The sequence below is a fragment of the Mesoplodon mirus genome (genome assembly GCF_964341445.2).
Source record: "Mesoplodon mirus genome assembly, chromosome: X".
NCBI classification, from domain to species: Eukaryota; Metazoa; Chordata; class Mammalia; order Artiodactyla; family Ziphiidae; genus Mesoplodon; species Mesoplodon mirus.
Window position 1 is genome coordinate 95,899,601 of NC_138981.1, and position 19,875 is coordinate 95,919,475.

General features: G+C 41.0%; 1 protein-coding gene across 2 annotated transcripts in view; it reads right to left on the bottom strand.

Moving 5' to 3' along the window:
- Window positions 1-8,063: 8,063 nt before the first annotated feature.
- DCX (doublecortin) overlaps window positions 8,064-19,875 on the bottom strand; it is a gene marked incomplete at both ends in the record, with an annotated part of 112,844 nt that continues 101,032 nt past the window's right edge. For both annotated transcript variants that reach the window (XM_082609951.1, XM_082609950.1), the window contains 2 exons: window positions 8,064-8,120; window positions 19,240-19,334. In XM_082609951.1, coding sequence (XP_082466077.1) covers window positions 8,064-8,120; window positions 19,240-19,334 — 152 coding nt within the window. The remainder of the gene's footprint in view (window positions 8,121-19,239; window positions 19,335-19,875) is intronic.

The following is a 19,875-nucleotide window of genomic DNA, read 5'->3' on the forward strand; positions in this document are numbered from 1 at the left end:
AAAGGGGCAGCTAAAAATCCCTAAATATCTATTGTCTTTCTCTGTTTTCCTTTTCTGTTTTAAAAATAATTATTGGTCATTGGTCAAGAAGAGCCTTCTGAGGGCCTCTGAATATTTCAAAACTTCTGCAAGGATAAGGGACATCTTTGTCCACTGTCTTTAGATTATATGTGATTCTGAGAACTATTCAATTCTGCAGTGTCATCAGATGGCCAAAGAGGCTCCCAAGTTGCCACTGATTTTTATGCAAAGGGGAGCTGAGTCTTTGATCACAATGCCAATCCTTGGGAAATGGTCAATAACTACTGAGAGAATGTTGAGAAATATCTCCCCCCCCCCTTTTTGGTTTGTTTGTTCTTTGCTGACTTGACTTGGCAAAAATTATTGGCCCCTAAATCAGTTATTTACAACCGTAAGACACCTGGGAGCAGCAGGAGGGAGAAGGTAAGGGAGGGAAGAGGGACCACAAGGAAGAATATATTCTTTTTAGAGGTTAAAATGAGTTATTTAAGAAATGTGATGTACAATACCATGCATTTACTCTCCAAAGCTAGTCACTAGCAAGCTAACGCCTCTAACACTACAACCACCAATTACAGCTGTTTTGCTACAGTAACTGAGTTCTAACTACAGCTATAGGGCAGAAAGGGTGGGCTGTTTCCATTTTAAACTTTCTCCCTTTGAAAATGGCCATAAAAGCGTTTTCTGTACAAGTTTAATGGCACAAAAAGGTGACCGAAAACGTTTTAAAAAACTTACCACACATGAGAAATGCGAAATTCAATCAAAACATGCATTAGTTGTGTACAAGTCATAAGGGATCATTGGCTTCAAGCTGCAATGTATTACAGGACCGTACGTTGGAGACATTTTGGTATAACCTCTTACTTGCTCAAATCCCTTTAAGAGAACTTATAAAGTAACGGCATTGGAAAGGGCATTCCATATGGCAGCGCTAAGCAGTGACATTCCCAAGGGCTGTGCACCCTGTCGAATAAATTAGAACCTACAAGATGGCTTCTTTAGTTCCATTAATTACTCTTATATGGACTGCCTGCACAGGATCATGAACAGTTGGTGTCAATAGTAAATGTTTAGGTGGATTTAGTAACAGAAGGAAAAATACAATTCAATTATGTGACTATTCGTTTTTATATTATGGAATTGCTAAATACCCTTACCATTTAAACCAACCCAAATTGCCTATCAGTTTAACTTAAAAAAATTCAATATTTGTCAAGCCTTATGTTTATAAGGTTATTATAGAGAGCTTATTGTGTAACAGTAAAACTTGAAACAAATTGTTCCCCCACCCAACACCAAATGACAGGAGAAATTACCTGTGGTTTCTCACTATATTGTATTGCAGCTTTTAAAGTTATGAGCAAATTAAACAAAATCAGTTCATAGTATTTAGCTGATATGAATCCATAGGTGGATTCTTCTGTTCAGCTGATTATTTCTCTGAGCACACTTCACTGCTCCACAAAATGGTGGGCTAAAAGGAACCACAAATTGATCTGTACAATGCTTGGAAGGCAAAGACCCAAAGATACGTGAGTTATAGGGAAACTGCTTGTGAGGATCTGCTTCGGGGAATTACAACTGAAACCGTTGAAGAAAGGGCCAGGATCGGATTGATTCCCACCAACAAACTTCTAACGGGACTCAGGTAGGATCAGGGCTCATTGAGTCTGGAAATAACCTCTCATCACCAAGGCAAAATCACAGGGCTAAGAAGAGGCATATGTCCAACACCTAGATAATGAGGAAGGAAAAAATAAAAAAGGGAGAGAATAAAAGAGAGAAGAATTGCAGAGGACAAAGGAGAGATGTTTGTACTGTGGAAAGAGAGCGTGATAAAACAGAGTATAAAACTGAGAGCAAATATGGTGAAGTAGAGAGAGAAAGAAAAGACTAAGAGATACACAGGGGAGGTAAGGTAGAGAGCGGCAAAAAGCCATTGATTTCCTCGGGTTATTAACCCATAAATGAAAAGTTCCAGTGCCTCTAAGTCTTTGTCTTAGTTTACAAGATGTTTGCTCTGACTTCTGTTGTGCTATCTGTCCTCTCCCAACTAGTCTGTCCTTCTCATCTGGAGCAGGAAGATGTCTTAATTCCCAATGAGAATTCCATACTCCCCTAGCCCCGGGCATCCAATGTAAGACAAGATTGCTTCTGATTCCAGAAGATGTTGAAGCCTATAAACTAAGGAATAAAAAGTTAGGCAGTTAGAAGGGGTAGGGGCTCAAGAGTCTTGTCATATGATAAACAGTGTCGCACTGCCTAGGCCACAGTGGGAGGCCTGCTTGGATACTTAACAGAAAACAAGCAGGAAGAAACCCTAAGAGGCTGAGTATAAAGACCACACTAGATCTTTGAGTATGGAGATAAGCTTGGGGAGCAGGGCGGGAGAGACAGAAGAGGAAGTCACTCTCTCCTGAAGAGACAGGAGGAGCAAAATTCTTTAGCCAGACATACTGAAAGACCAGCTGATGGAGAAGGAGCCTTCTGGTCTCTGAAAAGAAAAAGTGGAGGGGGCTAGGAGAAGCTGCCAAGTCTCAGTCCACGGTAGGTTGCCCGCTGGAGCCAGGGCTCTGTGTATTTTCCTCCCTGAGGGTGTATCTTGGTTGCTGTATGGCAAGAACCTCCAGCCTTGTATCTACTAGGGAAGTGACTTCTGCTAGCCAGAGGAAGAATAAAATTGGGAATTCATTTTTTTTTTTTTTTTTTTTGCGGTACACGGGCCTCTCACTGTTGTGGCCTCTCCCGTTGCGGAGCACAGGCTCCTGACGCGCAGGCTCAGCGGCCATGGCTCACAGGCCCAGTCGCTCCGCGGCATGTGGGATTTCCCCGGACTGGGGCATGAACCCGTGTCCCCTGCATCAGCAGGCGGACTCTCAACCACTGCGCCACAGGGGAAGCCCGGGAATTCATTTTTAAGAAATGATTTGTGTTCTCTTGGCCCATGATCATAGTGCTTAGGGCTGACTAAGGGTAATCCATTGAGGGTTAACAGCACTGGACTGGGTCTGGGCCACCAAAAGCCAGAGAAAATGTTGGAGATGTATCTCCAGCCAAAAGGTAGGCGAGAGGAATCAAGGCAGTATTCTTGCTCCAGGTGGTCACAACTACAAAGAAGAGGAAACCCTGCATGGAATCAGAACAGTGGATGAGGCTACATATGGGGTCTCCTTCTTGGGCAGAGGCAGAAGTGTGACAGCCTCAAAGTTTCATACCAGGAGAGAGACCTAGGAAGCCCAGCAATTGCAAGGCTCCATGGCTACACAGGAGGTCTCAGGTCACTTCCGGCATATCAACGGCTAGGCCTTTATTCTGTCTAGTTTCCTGGTACTAAAACATAGGACTCTAACCCCTCCCCAGTCCCAGATGTGCTTCAAAACAGTGATGGTTTACTTAGGAAGCCAGCCTAGGCCTCAAAGCCAAATCTTTTAATGCAATGAAGACAATACAGGAGTGAGGCCTGGTCTTAGAAATCCAAGTGGCCCCATGTGGCCAAGGACAAGTTCCAATGTTTTTAAAAGAAATATCCATGCTTTTTATTCCCATGGCAAACTGGACAGTGAAGGAGGTCATTCAAACCCCACTGTCCCAGTGCGTCAGCCTGGGGAAGTCTCTAGGCATAGATGTTTTTGAGGTGCGCTGAGCTTGGGGAACATTCCCATCAGTGTGCTGGAGCTCATCTTGGAGAATTGGGCATGCTTGTGCCCTTGTCCAAGGGAGATGCATTTTTTTAAAAAGATAAGCTATTTAGAAAAATATCTGAGGGGGATTGGGGACATGTCCATCCAGAGTACTGAAGGGACTAAGAAGTAGACACAATTTTGTCCAAGGCAAGCACTGGATTGCTGGTCTAAGACTTGGGTTGGGTGATTCAAAGAAGGATCTAGAGGCTCAGACCCCTTCTTCTTGCCTTCTTCTGATAACAACACATCTCCTTTAAGGTTCCTTGGTTACTTCTGATTGAGGAGGAAAAGCAGGAAGGAGAGAGAATTTCCTGAGGAGTGGGGTAAGCCCAGAAGGAGGCCTTTTGGAACTGAACTAATGAATACCTAGTTCCCAGGAGGAACCTTGCTGTGAGGAAAACTACATCTTCAGACCTTGTTTCCCTGGTTTCTGCCATGGAAGGCCACAGGAGCAGTGTACACAAGAAGATAAGTATGGTGTGTACAGCACATAGCTTGCTATTTTAGTGCAAACACAAGGAGTCAATGTTTAACATCAGCCAGGGTACATTTTAGTCACAAAGCCCCTTGCTTATACCTGGAAATTGTCCCCATCAGGGCAGGATGGCTATGGGGACATTGTGGATGAGGGCAACCATGGCAAGGTCAGGTTATTTTCTCTAGCTTGTCTCACTCCCATATTTTAAAAGAAATCATTGCCAGTGAATGGTAGCCACACTCATTTAAGAAAAATACTTAAAAGTCATCTCAGAAAGTCAGGATGAACAAAGCTATTATTCTTCCCTCCCTCCCTCCCTTCCTCTCTCCCTTCCTTCTTTCCCCTGCTCTAGGAACAAGAAACATTTCTCTCAGCCTACAAAGACCAACCAGTATGAGATGAGATGAAGTGAGCTGACAGGGGACACCAGTCTTCCCCCATCCCATTCGAACAGGGAAGGAGCTCCGGGGGCTGTTCTGAGGACTCTTCAAGGTAGGGCAGTGATCCCCTGTGTTGGATAGACAAGGTCAGCAACCCCACTGTTCCTGTTGGTCCTCGATGCCTCCTTCTCTTTGGGGACATCTGCAGTCCACGTGGATGGGAACCATGTGAATATAGGGAGAAAGAGCCGTATTACGTTGCTGGGTGGATTTCCCACTGAGATCAGGGCAGCAGCATATGGCTCCAAGATGCAACATGACCCTGGGAAAGAATTCTCAGGAGCCTAGTGGAAGGCAATACAGTTCAGTGGGAAAAGGCCTTGGAATAAGAGCCAGGAGATGTGGGTTCTAATCCTAGCTCTGCCCCTAGCCAGCTGTGTGACCTTGGGGAAATTACTTTACCTCTGAATCTCCGTTCCTGGCCTGGAAATGAGGAATTTGGAGTAGATGATATGATCTTAAGGTTCCTTCCAGCTAGAAAACTCTATGATTCAATCTAGGCTAACACTAAAGTCCTTAAGGACACAAAGCAGTCATGCTAATGGCTATCCTTTCCAAAACAGTAAAGAGAAAAGGAACTTTTCTCTCAATTTACCCCTAGTTAACACTACTTATGAAGTTGTTCAGCCCAGCCCCATATATACATTTTCCCTTTCTTTGTCCCTATTTCTACTTCTGTAAGGAAGAAAAATCAGGAGGTAGGAACAAGCAACAGATGGATTGTGTGTGTGTGTCTGTGTGTGTGTCCTAGAGGGAGGGAGATTGGGGCAGGGGGAGTGGCGGCAAATCCTTGCTGAGCAACGTGCTACTTGCTGACTCTGCAGAAGGTAACACAATGGGACTTTCGTAGTAAAACTGGATTGGATAAAATTGAGAACCAATGACAGGGGTGAAGGTGCTCAGTAACAACCAGATTTCTTTTTGCCTTGAAAATTGGCCAATTTAAAATGCAATTGTTAAAGGATTGAATTTTGAACTATACCAAACTCCCCTCAAGTGGCAGTACAGAAACATTTCCTTATAATTGATTTTTTTAAAGGTAGAAATTCTATTATTATTATAGAAGACAATAATAGGAATTCTTTGATTATTATAGAAGGTTGAAAGATCATTCTAAAGAAAATATGGCCACTGAATATTTTCTAATGGTACATATGCCACAAGCAAGGGAACACTCAGAGGTGTAGCATAGGGCATGGACATGAGGAAATCTGAGTCTCTCCTCTGGTCCTGCTCTTTACCAGTAGGTCATTTGGCTGCCTCAGCCTGCATTTCATCTTAAATCGAAGGAATTGGACTAAATGAGATCTGGGGAAAGATTGTGGGTGAAATCTTTGGGGAATCGGACCTGCAGTTTAGAAACAGACCTCCTACCACTCTCTACATCCTCCAACCCAAGTACCAATTTTCCCCAATTAACTACAAATTGCTCTGGCAGGCACTAAGCAAACCTTGAACTTCTAGAAAGAAGTAGGGGGTAAGTACAATGGGCTTCTTCATGGTTTCTAACAGCCTACAAATAAAGGAGAGGGGCAAAAAGAGATTCTCATAATTTTGGGTTCTTCAATGACCAGTTTTACCAGGAATCAATACTACCAATATCTGGACTTTCCTTGAACCAAAACTGTTTTATGTAGCTAAGGACACCTGAAGCTTGTCTAGGGGCATCTGATCTACCCCTTCCATCACGAGTTTCCTCCTACCCAGTGCACATCAGCAATGCCACCAAGTTGTCACTGATCCATGACGGGGTGTCCTGTAATATCTCCTAATTATGAAGCAGTTGCACACACACACACACACACACACACACACACAGAGCAAGCTCATTCTAGTTAAAGTGGAGGAACAAATGCAAGTCATTCAATAGCCAAACAGCAGCTTGGCTTCAAATGCTGCGCCTTTCCAACTATCTGAACAATTACAAAGAAATAAGGACGTCTTCATATCTGCTAAAAGCAAACACAGAACTGGCATGCATGGCTTTCACTTAATTTAGTTGCCTTTGCCATTATGGGCTATGATTACAGACAAAAAGCAGTGTTATGAACCTGTACCTCAAAGACTGAGAACTATTTCAAATGATCAGTCCTTAGCAAAGAGAAATCCTTTCTAGTGTAAAGACAAGTGAAAGGACTCTCTGTCTTCAGTATGAAATATCAGGATTATAGATAAAAAAGAGCTGCTTAAAATATGCCATAACATTTCATTTAAAATATAATCAGAATGTCTGGTCCACATTGAAATTATTAATGTAAGCATAACTGTTAAAAAGTTATCAAAAGACTGATTCTATTGAATTGGCCTCTGCTATTCATTTTGTTTTTTCCTGGAGGTTTCTGGTTGGCAGTGACAGCATGATTTCTAAACTACATTATTCTTCTGTATTTTTTTTTTGGTAAATTTTCTGCATGTGTTTTTTAGACAAAAGAAAAATCACCAGTTTATAAAAAAGGAGCCTGAAGAGTTTGCTCCTGAAATATAGACACGAGGTTTTATAAAAAGGATATTGGTTTCTTGCTATAAAAAGCGACCGAAAGGTGTCAGACCTGAAAACAAATTCTCACAGTGTTTTCAGTGTTAGCTGTTGACAAGGCATTCAATAGAACAGAGATAGATGGATACCGTATGGTTTGTGTTAGACAGCCTCCTAGAGCAATCAGGTATATGGAAGCCGCTCACCCCCAACTCTTATTAATTGCTTATTGATTCTAAATTGCCCCAGTGGAGATGTTGACAAGGAATTCACTGTGCTGTATAAACACTACTGAAATGTCTACAGTGTTTTCCAATTTTGCCTGGTTTCTTTAAGGTAGCCCTGCACCGGGGTCCTAAGCATCTGGTGTCAGAATGACAAGTTGCTGGTGTTTCTCCCCCTTGACAGCTGGAATTGGCGTTAAACAACAAACTGGGGGTTTAATCAGGAGTGAAAAGCCAGGCTGGGGAGCTGCCTTGCCGTCTTCCAAGGATCCTCCAGCATTCTTGAGATGGGGAGACAAGGGGCACTTGTATTTGTCACTCTTGGGTTTGCCAATGAGTTTTCTTCCCCCCCACACACATCTTAAGTGCCATGTATGTAAACAACGCTCTACAGAAGGAAGACTGTCATGTATGAGCAAAGTGAGACGGGGGAAAATAATGCAGGCGCCTCAGTATTCAATAGAAAGGTCATGGACTAGCACATTTTGCATCCTTGGAAAGTTACCCCAAAGGATGGTTATCAATCTATCTCTTATAATTGGTAACTGTGGATCAGTGGCCCAGAGGAGAAATCACAGGAAAATAAACCCAACATATTACAGTGTGTTTTTAAAAGTAACAACAACAACAAAATAAAAACTTGAAAGCACCAATAGCCCTGTTGGACACTTGAGCAGAAGTACCCTATTGTAACGGTGAGCTTGGATTTGTACTCTGGACTCTGAACATTCTCCTCCTTCACATGGAATCGCCAAGTGAGTCTGAGTCATCCAAGGACAGAGGCAGGTACAGGTCCTGTAAGAAGATAAGAGATAAAGTTAACTCTCCTTTTCTTAACATCTTGGGCTCTGGAATGGGCAAGATTATATGGATGCTTTTTAAAAAACTAATATTTTCTCTAATTTTTATTTTGAAATAATTATAGATTCACAGGAAGTTGAAGTACAGGGAGGTAGCCTTGTACAATGTACCCTTCATTCAATTTCCCCCAGTGGTAACATCTGCAGTTTTCCACGCACTTGTGTGTGTGTGTGTGTGTGTGTGTGTGTGTGTGTAGTCCTATGGGACTTTACCATATGTGTATATTTGTGTGACCATCATCACAGTCGAGATACAGAAATGTAGCCTTACTAAAGGGCTCCCTCGTGCTACCCCTTTACAGCTACATCCACCCCTACCCCATCCCTAAGCCTTGGCAACCAATATACTGTTTTCCACCTCTACCATTTTGTCGTTTCAGATGTTATACAAATGGAATCATACAGTATGTAACTTTTGGGGATTGGCCTTTCCCATCAGCATAATTCCCTGGAGATTCATCAAGTTGCTGCCTTTAACAGTAGTTCACTCCTTCATATTGCCGAGCAATATTCCATAGTGTGGATGTACCACAGTTTGTTTAACCATTCATCGGTTGAAGGGCATGTGGGATGATTCCAATTTTAGGCTATTACAAATAACACAGCTATAAACATCCATGTACAGGTTTTTGGGTTAACATAGTTTTCACTTCTCTGGGATAAATGCTCAAGAGTACAACTTCTAAGTTGTGTATTATTGCATGTTTAGTTTTGTAAGGACTGCCATATGTTTTCCAGAGCGACTGTACCATTTATATTCTCACCAGAAAAGTATTAGTGATCCAGCTTATTCACATCCTCACCAGTATTTGGTGTTTTCACTACTTTTTATTTTAGCCAGTCTTGTGGGTTTGTAGTGATACCTCATTGTGGTTTTAATTTGGATTTCTCTGATGACTATGACGTTAAACATCTTTTCATGTGCATAGTTGACATCTATAATTCCTCCTGAGTTCAGCTGAAGAAACAATTCCTCAGAAATGTTTCTTCATGTCTTTTATTCATTTTCTAATTGGATTCTTCTTATTGTTGAGTTTTAACAGTTATTTTCATATTCTGTATATGGCTTTGGTTAGATATGTGGCTTGCAGTCTGTAGCTTGTATTTTCATAACTTTTGCATGGTCTTTGACAGAGCAAAAGTTTTTAATTTTGATGAGGTCCAATTTATCCAATTTATCATTTTTTTCTTTTATGGGTTACACTTTTGTTGTCAAATCTAAGAACTCTTGGCCTAGCCAAAGATCAGAAGATTTCCTCCTATGTTTCCTTTCTAAATGCTTTACATTTACATCTATAATCCATTTTTGAGTTAATTTTTACATAAGATATGAGGTTTGGGTTAGGGGTCATTTTTTTGCCTAGGGACATCTAATTGCTCCAGCACCATTTATTGAAAAAGCTATCTTTCTTCCACTGATTGACTTTTGTAGCTTTGTCAAAAATCAGTTGTGGATGTGTATCAGTTGTGGGTTCATTTCAGGCCCCCAGAGAGCTGCCAGGCCCTGAACAAATGGCTAACCCAGAAAATGTACCCCATCACCTAAGTCCAATTTATTTCTTAATGCTTCCATTTCCCACCAGGAATTAGGATTCATGGCTCCAATACTGCCCCAGGCCTTGTCTATGTCTTGGGGAGATGGGATGATATGGCATTGGTTTTTTCCCACCGTTCCCAGAGCTCTATTTGGAGATCCTTGTGATTACTCCTGGACTTACTTCACCCATTGTCTAAATCAGAGCTTTTCAAATCTCTCTCTCCATCTCTCTCTCACTTCTCTTTTAAATTCTCTATTCAAATGAAATTTTTCTTGGAAGCCAACTATATGAAATAAATAAAAGTGTAGTTGTTTTGGTTGAACCATACATGGCGGAGGCAGAATCTCACCCATCCCCAGATGAAACACAGTTTGAAAACCACTGTTTTCATTTACATTATCAGCAAAATACTAAAGGAAACTGAAAATTTTACGGTCAAGTCTCTGGATATTTAAGAGACTCTCTTTGGTAATGGAAACAGAGAACTTCAGTAGCGGATAGCCCAAGAAAATTAGAGAATGCAGCTTCTCCTTGAGGTAAAGGAAAAAGTGAAGATGAGGAAGGGGTACAAGAATGGGGAGGAGAGGGACTTACTTATCTAACACTGATAATGACTTTTGCTGAGAAAGAAGGGGCAGGAAGTCTGTTAGGCCGCTTAGAATGGAAAGAGAAGTAAAGTGTATTCAGAAACTTGAGGTCTTAGTCCTGGTTAAGTAGTACTGTGACATTGAATAAGTCTTTGAGTCTTGGTTTCTTCATCAAGAAAATACAGAATGTACAATCTGTAAGGTCTCTACCAGCTCTGAGGACTCTCAAAGAAAGACTGATTCATTAAAAAACACAACAAAGGCAACTATAGCAAATAGATTCACTTCTCACCAACCCATAATCCCTACACTGTAAATCAGGGGTTGGAAAATTTGCTCTCTAAGGGGATAGATAGTAAATATTTTAGGCTCTCTTTGCTGGTCACATATGGTCTCTGTCACACAGTTTGTTTGTTTGGGTTTTGTTTCTTTTACAATGCTTTAAAGATGTAAGAAACAGTTTTTACATCAGGGGGCCATCCAAAATGACCAGGCCATACACATGATTTGGTACTCTTGCTCTAAACTACCAAACAACATTTCTTAGAAAACTGATAAACAGGAAGTACAACACTGAGGAAACAATAGGGGGGCAATAAAAAACACACATAAAATTGAATTGAGGCAAAGTGGCATACAATGGAGTTGCATCTCTGAAGGCATTCAGTTCTCCACAAATTGAGTAAAGTGAAAATTGAACATAGTCAAAGTATCTTTGAGCTCTAGACTTCAAGAATAGTGGAGAAAGACTCTCTGAAAATCTACTCCTACACAAATGGCAGTAACACTGGAAAAAATTGTCAAAATCAACTTTTTCAGCACTCTGGAAATTAACCAAAGGCTTGCAACAATCCAAAAAAATGTTTATTCAAGAAAAATGGCTTAATCTCAGTAAGAATACCGAAATTTGGGGTGCTTTAACTTGCCCTATTTCTATTCTCCCTCTCCCCAGCTCCAGGGTATCTCTGAAAACCAACAGCCTCACAACTACAGTCTCTGAAAAAAAAACCTAGCAGCCACTGGAGGATGCAGAATGGGCTTGGAGCTCCCCCAAATGCCCTATTCCCAGAGAACTGTCACTATTTGACTTGTCTGGTAGCTCCCACTTGTGGGGCTCTTCTTTATTTGACCTGACTCAGAGCACACTCACTGTGAACAGCCTTTTCAGGGAGCATTAATCAGCTGCAATTGTTTAAAATCACAGCTGCCTAACGCGGGGGAAACAGTTGGGGCAAATGAAGCTGCTCAAAACCTTAAAAGGAAAAGCTGGAGAATTCATGTCCATAGGGGACTTTGAAAAGTTCTGAAAATATTCCCAGGAATCTCTAAGGCCAGGCACATGTTCCGGACTGGGTATATTTGAAAAGTTCTGAAAATATTCCCAGGAATCACTAAGGCCAGGCACATGTTCAGGACTGGGTATATTCTCAGAAAAGACCTGAGAAGTTCCTAATCTCTCACCTCTGGTTGGCCTTGAGGCCCTGTGCAAACAGCAAGTGAAGGCTGAGGCAAGCTGCCTGACAGAGTATTGAAATCAGGCTCCAACACACACACACACGCACACACACACACACACACACAGAGTCCTTCAGCAAAGGCTGGGAGACTTATTAGATCAAAGCATTTAGGAAATCTAGGAAAATTATCCTTCAAGAATGAAGGAGAAATCAACACATTCCCAGATAAACAAAGACAGAGCTAGCAGACATGTCCTATAAGAAATACTAAAGAGAATCCTTCAGGGAGAAATGAAAGGACAGTAGACAGCAATCCACATAAGAAATAAAGAACACTGGTAAAGGTAAATACATAGGTCAATACAAAAGAAATTATAAATTAATTTTTCTAACTCTTTTCTTCTATTATCCAATTCAAAAGACAACTGCATGGACTAGTAATTATCAAGGTATGTTGATGGACTTATTATGCATGAAGATGTAATTTGTATGTGAATAGGAACACAAGGGGGGGGAGGAACAGAGATATATCAATACAATAGCAAAAATTTTATATAAAGTTGAAATTAAGTTGATATTAATCCAAAGTAGATTATGTTAAAATGTTAATTGTAATCTCCAGGGCAACCACTAAGAAAATAACTCGAAATAAAATTAGTAAAAATACAACAAGGGAATTAAAATGGTATACTGGAAAAATACCTAAGATAAAAAGGGCAGAAATACAGGAGTGAAGGGACAAAAAAAGACATAAGAGATATGGAAAATAGCAAATGGCAGACATAATTCCTGATTTACCAATAATTACATTAAGCATAAGTAGATTAAGCACTCAAAGGAAAAGGCAGAGATTGGCAGAATGGATTTAAAAACATTCAGCTCTATGCTGTTTGAGACATAATTTACAATCAAAAACATAAATAGGTTGAAAGTAAAGTGATGAAAAAGATTTACCATGCAGTTAGTAACCAAAAGAGAACTGGAGTGGCTATACTAATATCAGAAAAAATAGATTTTAAGACAAAACTTGTTACTAGAGACAAAGAAGGACATTTCATAATGATAAAATATAACAATTAAAACATATCTGTGCCTTAACAACAGAGCACCAAAATACATGAAGCACGAAATGACTGAATTGAAGTGAGGAATAAACAATTCAACTATAATGGTCGAAAACTTCAATACCCCACCTTCAGTAATGGATAGAATAACTAGGCAGAAGACCAACAAGGAAAGAGAAGACTTGAATGACAGACACTTCAAATAATTACACATCTAATCTACTCCATCCAACAACAGCAGAATACACATTCTTCTCAAGGTCCCATGTAATGTTCTACATGACAGATCATATGTTAGCCCATAAAACAAGTCTCAATAAATCTGAAAGGATTTAAATCATACAAAGTATGTTCTTCAACTACAGTGGAATTAAATTAGGAAGTAATAACAGAAAGGTATTTGGGAAATTCACAAATATGTGGAAATTAAACAGCACACTGCTAAATAATCAATGGGTCAAAGAAGAAATCACAAAGGAAATTAGAAAATACTTTGAGATAAAGGAAAATGAAATAACAATATACCAAAAGTTATGGGATGCAGCTAAAGCAGTGTTCGGAGGAAAATTTATATGAAATGTTCAGAATATGCTAACTCACAGAAACAGAGAGTAAATTAGTGGTTGCCAGGTGGGTGGGTGGAGGGGGAAGAGGCTGTGACTACTGATGGGCATAGGATTTCTTTTGAAGGTGATGAGTACATTCTTGCACAGCTTTATGATTATTCTAAAAACCACTAAACTGTGCACTTTAAAAAAGGTGAATTTTATCTCAGTTATTTTAAAAAATAGTACTTTTGAAAATCTTTTACATTGACAATTGAATACTTAAAAAAATTTTTTTATTGAAGTATAGTTGATTTACAATGTTGTGTTAATTTCTGCTATACAGCAAAGTGACTCAGTTATACATATATATTCTTTTTCATATTCTTTTCCATTATGGTTTATCACAGCATATTGAACATAGTTCCCTGTGCTATACAGTAGGACCTTGTTGTTTATCCATTCTATATACACCAGTTTGCATCTGCTAATCCCAGACTCCCACTCCTACCCTCTTCCACCCCCCTCCCCCTTGGCAACCACCAGTCTGTTCTCTATGTCCCTGATTCTGTTTCTGTTTCATAGATAGGTTCTGAATACTGTTTATATGATTCCTGAGCAGGCAACCCTATATAGCAATATGCATGTATTGGTGCGTAGTGTATACAGTAATATTCAGTAAGTAATGATGTGTAGATATGTAAGAGGTGGTTCTGTAGAAATTTTGTTCTATGACTATATTGTGACCACTGATGAATTCCATAAGTTAAACTTACACATAATGCAAGTCCACTGTAATAGAAACAGCACAGGATTAAGAGCCAGGAGACCTAGGTCCTAAGCCTAACTTCCCCTTTCAGGGTCTTTGCTTCTGTATCTGAAAATTGAGGAAGATATAGACTATAACATCTTTAAGTTTCCTTCTAACCCTAAAATTCTATAAAATATAACTTGGATCATTACATTTTGTTTTTCTCTAGTTACACCAAAGCAAGGGAAAGGAGGCAGGCACTACCAAGTTAGTGAACTCCCTGGGCATTTTTCAGGCAGCACACAAGGGCCTTTTCATTATGGAAGCCACTTTGGGTCCCACCGCACTGAACCATTGGGCTTCAGCATTCACCCCTGTTCTGAATCATTCATGTAACAGATCCTTCAGTGTAGCTGGTTGGTTAGTGGAAATAATTATCTGAGAAAGACTGTTCCAGACTGTTATCTCAGAGGAAGAGGGGACAGGCCTGGGAGTAGAATTGGGAGGCGACTCCACTTGCAGCTGCTGTGACTTGGAATGGGTGGGGTGAGGCGCAGGCTATGGAGAAAATCCAGAGGACTAGGCCTAGGTCTGAACTTCCGTACTTCTGCCCTCTGTCAATTTATTTAGTATTTAACATATATTTTCTTGTATGCGTAGAACAATGCTCAGGAAAAGGAATTATCTCAACATTCTGTTTTTGTTGATTGATATGTAGAAATACAGAAACACACATATTGCTTAACAATACAAGTAATTTGCACCTGAAATTCATTTGCTTAGTCCCCTGGAGCCCTACAGAACAAAATGTTTGTAACAAATACAGCTGTGCTGGCGATACTATTGCATTAGAGAAAACAAAAACTTGGTCTCTGGTCCAAGAAGCTTATAGTCCAAAGGAAGTCAGAGAGTTTTGAGAAACCTGGCTTCTAGTTTGGGTTTACTTTTTCCCAAATGTGCCCTGTGCTTTTCTGATGGTGTGGCTTTGTCCTTGCTGATTTTTTTAAAAGCTGGAATGCCCGCTCTCTTCACCAGCCATCAAAAGCCTACCCAGGCTTCAAGGTCCCACTTAAATGTCACCTAGTCTATAAAGCTTTCGTGTCTCCCACCCTCCCACAGTCCGACGTCTTTCCTACCCTCCTTTGTGTGCTCCTGCAGTTCTTTATTCACTCTTGATTACACTACCAAAATCCACTTAGAGTGGTGTCTGTGATGTAAGATTCAGGACCCTGCTTTATTCATCAAACTATCTCTCTAAGCAGTTACAGGATGACAGAAAAAAAAAAAAGGTCTGGAAACACAGAGGGAAATGTATGTTTAAATAATGTTAGTTATGTTTTCAAATAATATGTCAAATATATTTTCCTTCAATCTCCAGGCAACTTGGCAAGCAAAATGCCTCCAAATTTAAAGCCATGAGGACAATCACTAATCTGGAAAAAAAATTTTTAAATAAATGAAAAAGTGTCCCTGTGTTTCTAGGCATTTTGAACAACTTTAATATGGTACCTTCTCTGAATTGTTGAATCATACTGGGGTTGTCTTTGACCTTGGCACCTCCTTTTTCTCATCTGTAAAATGGAAATGCTAACCTGCCCTATCTCTTTCACAGGGTTATCGCTAGGGTAAATGAGAAAATGGCTATGCAGAAAGATAAAGCAGTATGAAAATGCAAAATGTTGTTCTCATTAACTATACAAGGATTTACTTCGTGCCCATATTGCAGCACTTGAGTATGCGGACTTTGGCTAACCTCATCGCAGCTGCATTAAAAAGGATTCTCCATGAGTTGCTTAAGAGGAGAAGCCAAGAGGCTGATTACAGCTTAGGGCCCTGTCACAACCGTCAAAAGTTACCAAAGGGATGCTGGGACTTCAGGTTTGTTTCCAATTGTGCAGGAGGAAAGTCATGGCCTCAGCCACCTGCTTCCTGTCTCCACCATGACTCACACCTTTCAGGTCCACTTGGATGGAAGTTCAGGTGAGCTCTGCTTAGGCCCACTGCCCAAGGACCTCGATGGTGCTAAGGCTCAAGTAACTTTGTGAAAGGAGCAGCAAGAAGCTGAGCCTGAGCCCCAGGGGGACTGAGCCAAGGTCACAAGACACTTTTTAGCTTATTCAGAAAGACCAGTTCATCCTCCATCATTGGTGGTGTAAGCATGAGGCTACTGCCTCCTGACAGGATGCACTGAGCGAGATGCAACATCACTTCTATGACATTTCTTGTCCCAAATGCACAATCTGTTAACCACAAGGAAACATCAGACAAACCTAAATCGAAGGACATTTTACCAAATAACTAGCCTGTGCTCTTCATTTCTACAATATACTGTCTTGAAGATTTTTAAAAAGACTCAAGAACTTTTCTAGATCAAAGAAGACTAAAGAGGGCTTCCCTGGTGGCACAGTGGTTGAGAGTCTGCCTGCCGATGCAGGGGACACGGGTTCGTGCCCCGGTCCGGGAAAATCCCACACGCCGCGGAGTGGCTGGGCCCATGAGCCATGGCCGCTGAGTCTGAGCGTCCGGAGCCTGTGCTCCGCAACGGGAGAGGCCACAACAGTGAGAGGCCCGCGTACCGCAGAAAAAATAAAAAAGAAGACTAAAGACACATGACCACCGAAGGCAATGTGTGGTCCTAGATTGGATCCTGGACCAGAAAAAAGAACGCTCTTGGGGCAATTGATAAAATTTGAATATGGATAGCAGAGTATATAACAGTACTGAATCAGTGCAAACTTCCTGATTTTATAATTGTACTATGGTTATGAAAGAAAATGTCCTTATTCTTAGGAAATACCTACTGAAGTAGTTAGAGGTAAAAGGGCATGATGTCTTAAACAATTTCGAATGGTTAAAAAATTTAGTAAAGTGTGAGTGTGTGTGTGTGTGTGTGTGTGTGTGGAGAGAGAGAGAACACAAAAAATAAAGTAAAAGGGAAAAAAATAAACAACTGGTGAATCTTTATAAAGAGTATACAGAAGTTCTTTGTACTTACAATCTTACAACTCTGTAAATTTGAAATATCAAAGTAAAAAGTAAAAACTTAGTGAAAATTATACCAAAATCCAAATGTTTTTTAAAGTTTGCTCTAGAAAATTATATAATTTATTATTTAATGTTTGTTTGCTTAACTGCCATTAAAAAAGGGTAATTTGAAAAATAAAATGATATACTGAAAACTCAATGATACAAAGAAAATAGGCTCTGACAAGTCCAAAACAAAAACAAACCCCCCCCCCCACACACACACAGCCTGCAAACCCAACCAAATGAAACGGTTTAACAATGCACTCACCTCAATAGACTTATGGATGGTGGGGCCTCAGCCTAAATGAACTGAACATGTCAATTACAAAGGGGAAGGACTCTAGTGTGCAGACCAAATAAATGCCCAGGCTGCCCTCAGCCCTTTGGAGAAGGTACTGATGGAAGGTGCTGGGGTAGGTCACACTTCCCAGAAGGAAAGTATGGGCAGAAATGCATAGAGAAAAGACACAGTAAGAAACAGTGGAGCCTCCCCAGGAGGCTCTGTGTGGACAGTAGAACAACTGAAGTAGGCTACTCCTTGTCTTGGAATGTCCACACTAACAAGCTTTGCTGCTCAGAAGAATCACTGAAAGCTGACTGCAAAAGCAATTTTCATCCATCTCACAATCTCTGGGTACCGTTGGTTACACAGACAGTTCAGCAGATCTTCCTTTGGGGAAACCAAATAGCTCAACAGAACAATTCAAAGGTTCTGGTCAGGGTCAGTACCAGAAGCTAAAGAAGTCATTAAAGGAATGGAATGGGCATTAGGAATGATGGAGCAGGTAACGGTCAAGTTAACCAGGAAATTAAAAATCCTGATGTAGAGAAAAGGAAATGAAAATAGGTGTCAGGCAGCGGTGTGCTGTTAAATGTGTAACAACCGACTTCCTGTGGGAGAAAACAACAACCTTGATTTGTAGTATTTGCTGAATTCTATGGTGTAAATAAATATTCCCATCATGGCTGAGCTCTAGGTAACAACACAATGTTACCGAACAGAGTTGGGAGGCAATGTACACAATCAGCTCTCAGGAGCTAGTGTGAACTGGCTCCAGCAAACCAGTGGTAGTAACCTGGGTGCCAGTCTTACGTCTGTTGCTACCTAGCTATGTCACCCCAGTAAGTAACTTCATTCTGGGTTTCAATTTTCTCGTCTGGAAAACATCAGTCTCACAAGATTATTGAGAGAATCAAATGAAACGAATTTATCTCCATCTCAGATCTCTTGTAGCTCTTACCCTCTATGGTTCTGTGATGGAGTTGGCCACATTGGTGGCTTTTTGCCTTTCTCCATCTCTCGCCAAGTCTTGTGAGCTGGGAGAAGACAAGAGAATCCTAGAGGAAGCTGCCCTAGGGTGTGGTAATCAGAGCAGAAGCCACATTACATGGCCTCAGAGATGAGGTTGAAGGCAGTGGCCACGCCAGATTTTTGATACAGAAGAGATTTCTGGGTGGGAATCAGTTTGGAAAGCGGGGGTAGAGAATTTCTACATGTCTATTATTTTAATGGTATATTTATTGGGGATGACTTAGAGGTGTAAAGGGTGCCCAGGGCCAATGTAATGTATATATGCCCTCTCTTCCTACACTGTACCAGAATCTGCCTGGTAATGAAGACTATACAATGAAACTAGGGCCTGTTCATACTTTGATGTCCTGCGAATCTAAAGGGAGTAGCTTAGGGTTAACTTTCTTTATGTCATTTATTGGAGCCTGGGGCCATAAGTTGCCCTCAATGCCCTCTTTGCTGTGCCCCTGAACTGCAGGGACAAGTGCTCAACTCAGCCCCTGAGCCATCAGTTGGTGACACTATTAGCTCAGAATGGTTATTTGGGCCCTTCATACCTCTTCCTTTTGGTTAAATATAACCAGAATTAAATAAACTGGGGGTCAGAAGAATAAATAAAAGTGACTAGAAGCTTAGCCCCTGCTGGGATTCCCAGCACTTCAAGCTAATGGACCAAACGAAGGGAAATTCTGGCCTGGATGTGCTGCTGAGGTAGACGGAAGAGAAAACCCTCACCAGCCATTCCAAAAAGTCCAAGTGCAAAGGGTTTTAGTAAGGTATAAGAGACATAATACCTTGTGCTTCCGGAGGCTGCCAGGACTGGTGGGCGTAGAGATGGGAGACTGCTTAGACTTGGGGGTAGAGAGCTGGCTGCTGGAGGTTCCGTTTGCTAGCCCAAGGCAAGAGAAAAGGAAGGGATAAAAATCAACAGCATACAAAGGAACACGTTATCCTTCCCCTCCGAAGACACTAAGAACATTCAAACGAGCTATACGGACAACCGAGTGATGTGACTGAGCAGAACAAAGGTGAAAAGAAACACATTCCTCAGAAAGGCAAGAACTGCAATGCTCAGTTAATTAGATCCCCATACAGTGCAAGGCAGTAATCCACCCACCCATTCCCCCGTGTGCTTCCAATTACAGGGGTCTGGTTCTTTTCAAACCTTTTTCATATTCATTCCCAAGTTTGACCCTAGCAACATCTCTGGGAGGTAGTCTGGGAACATATTAATTTGTTTCAATTTTATAAGTGAGACAAAATTGAGGCACAAAGAGATTATGCTGCCTTACCTTAAAGGGGAAGAAATATGGGTGATTTGGACCAGGGCACATCCCCTTTGGTGACAGATGATGTCTATCTCTCTCCCCTCTCTCTTTTCCTGCTCATCTTTCCTCCCACTCTCTCTTCCCTACCTCATTCCGGGTGCA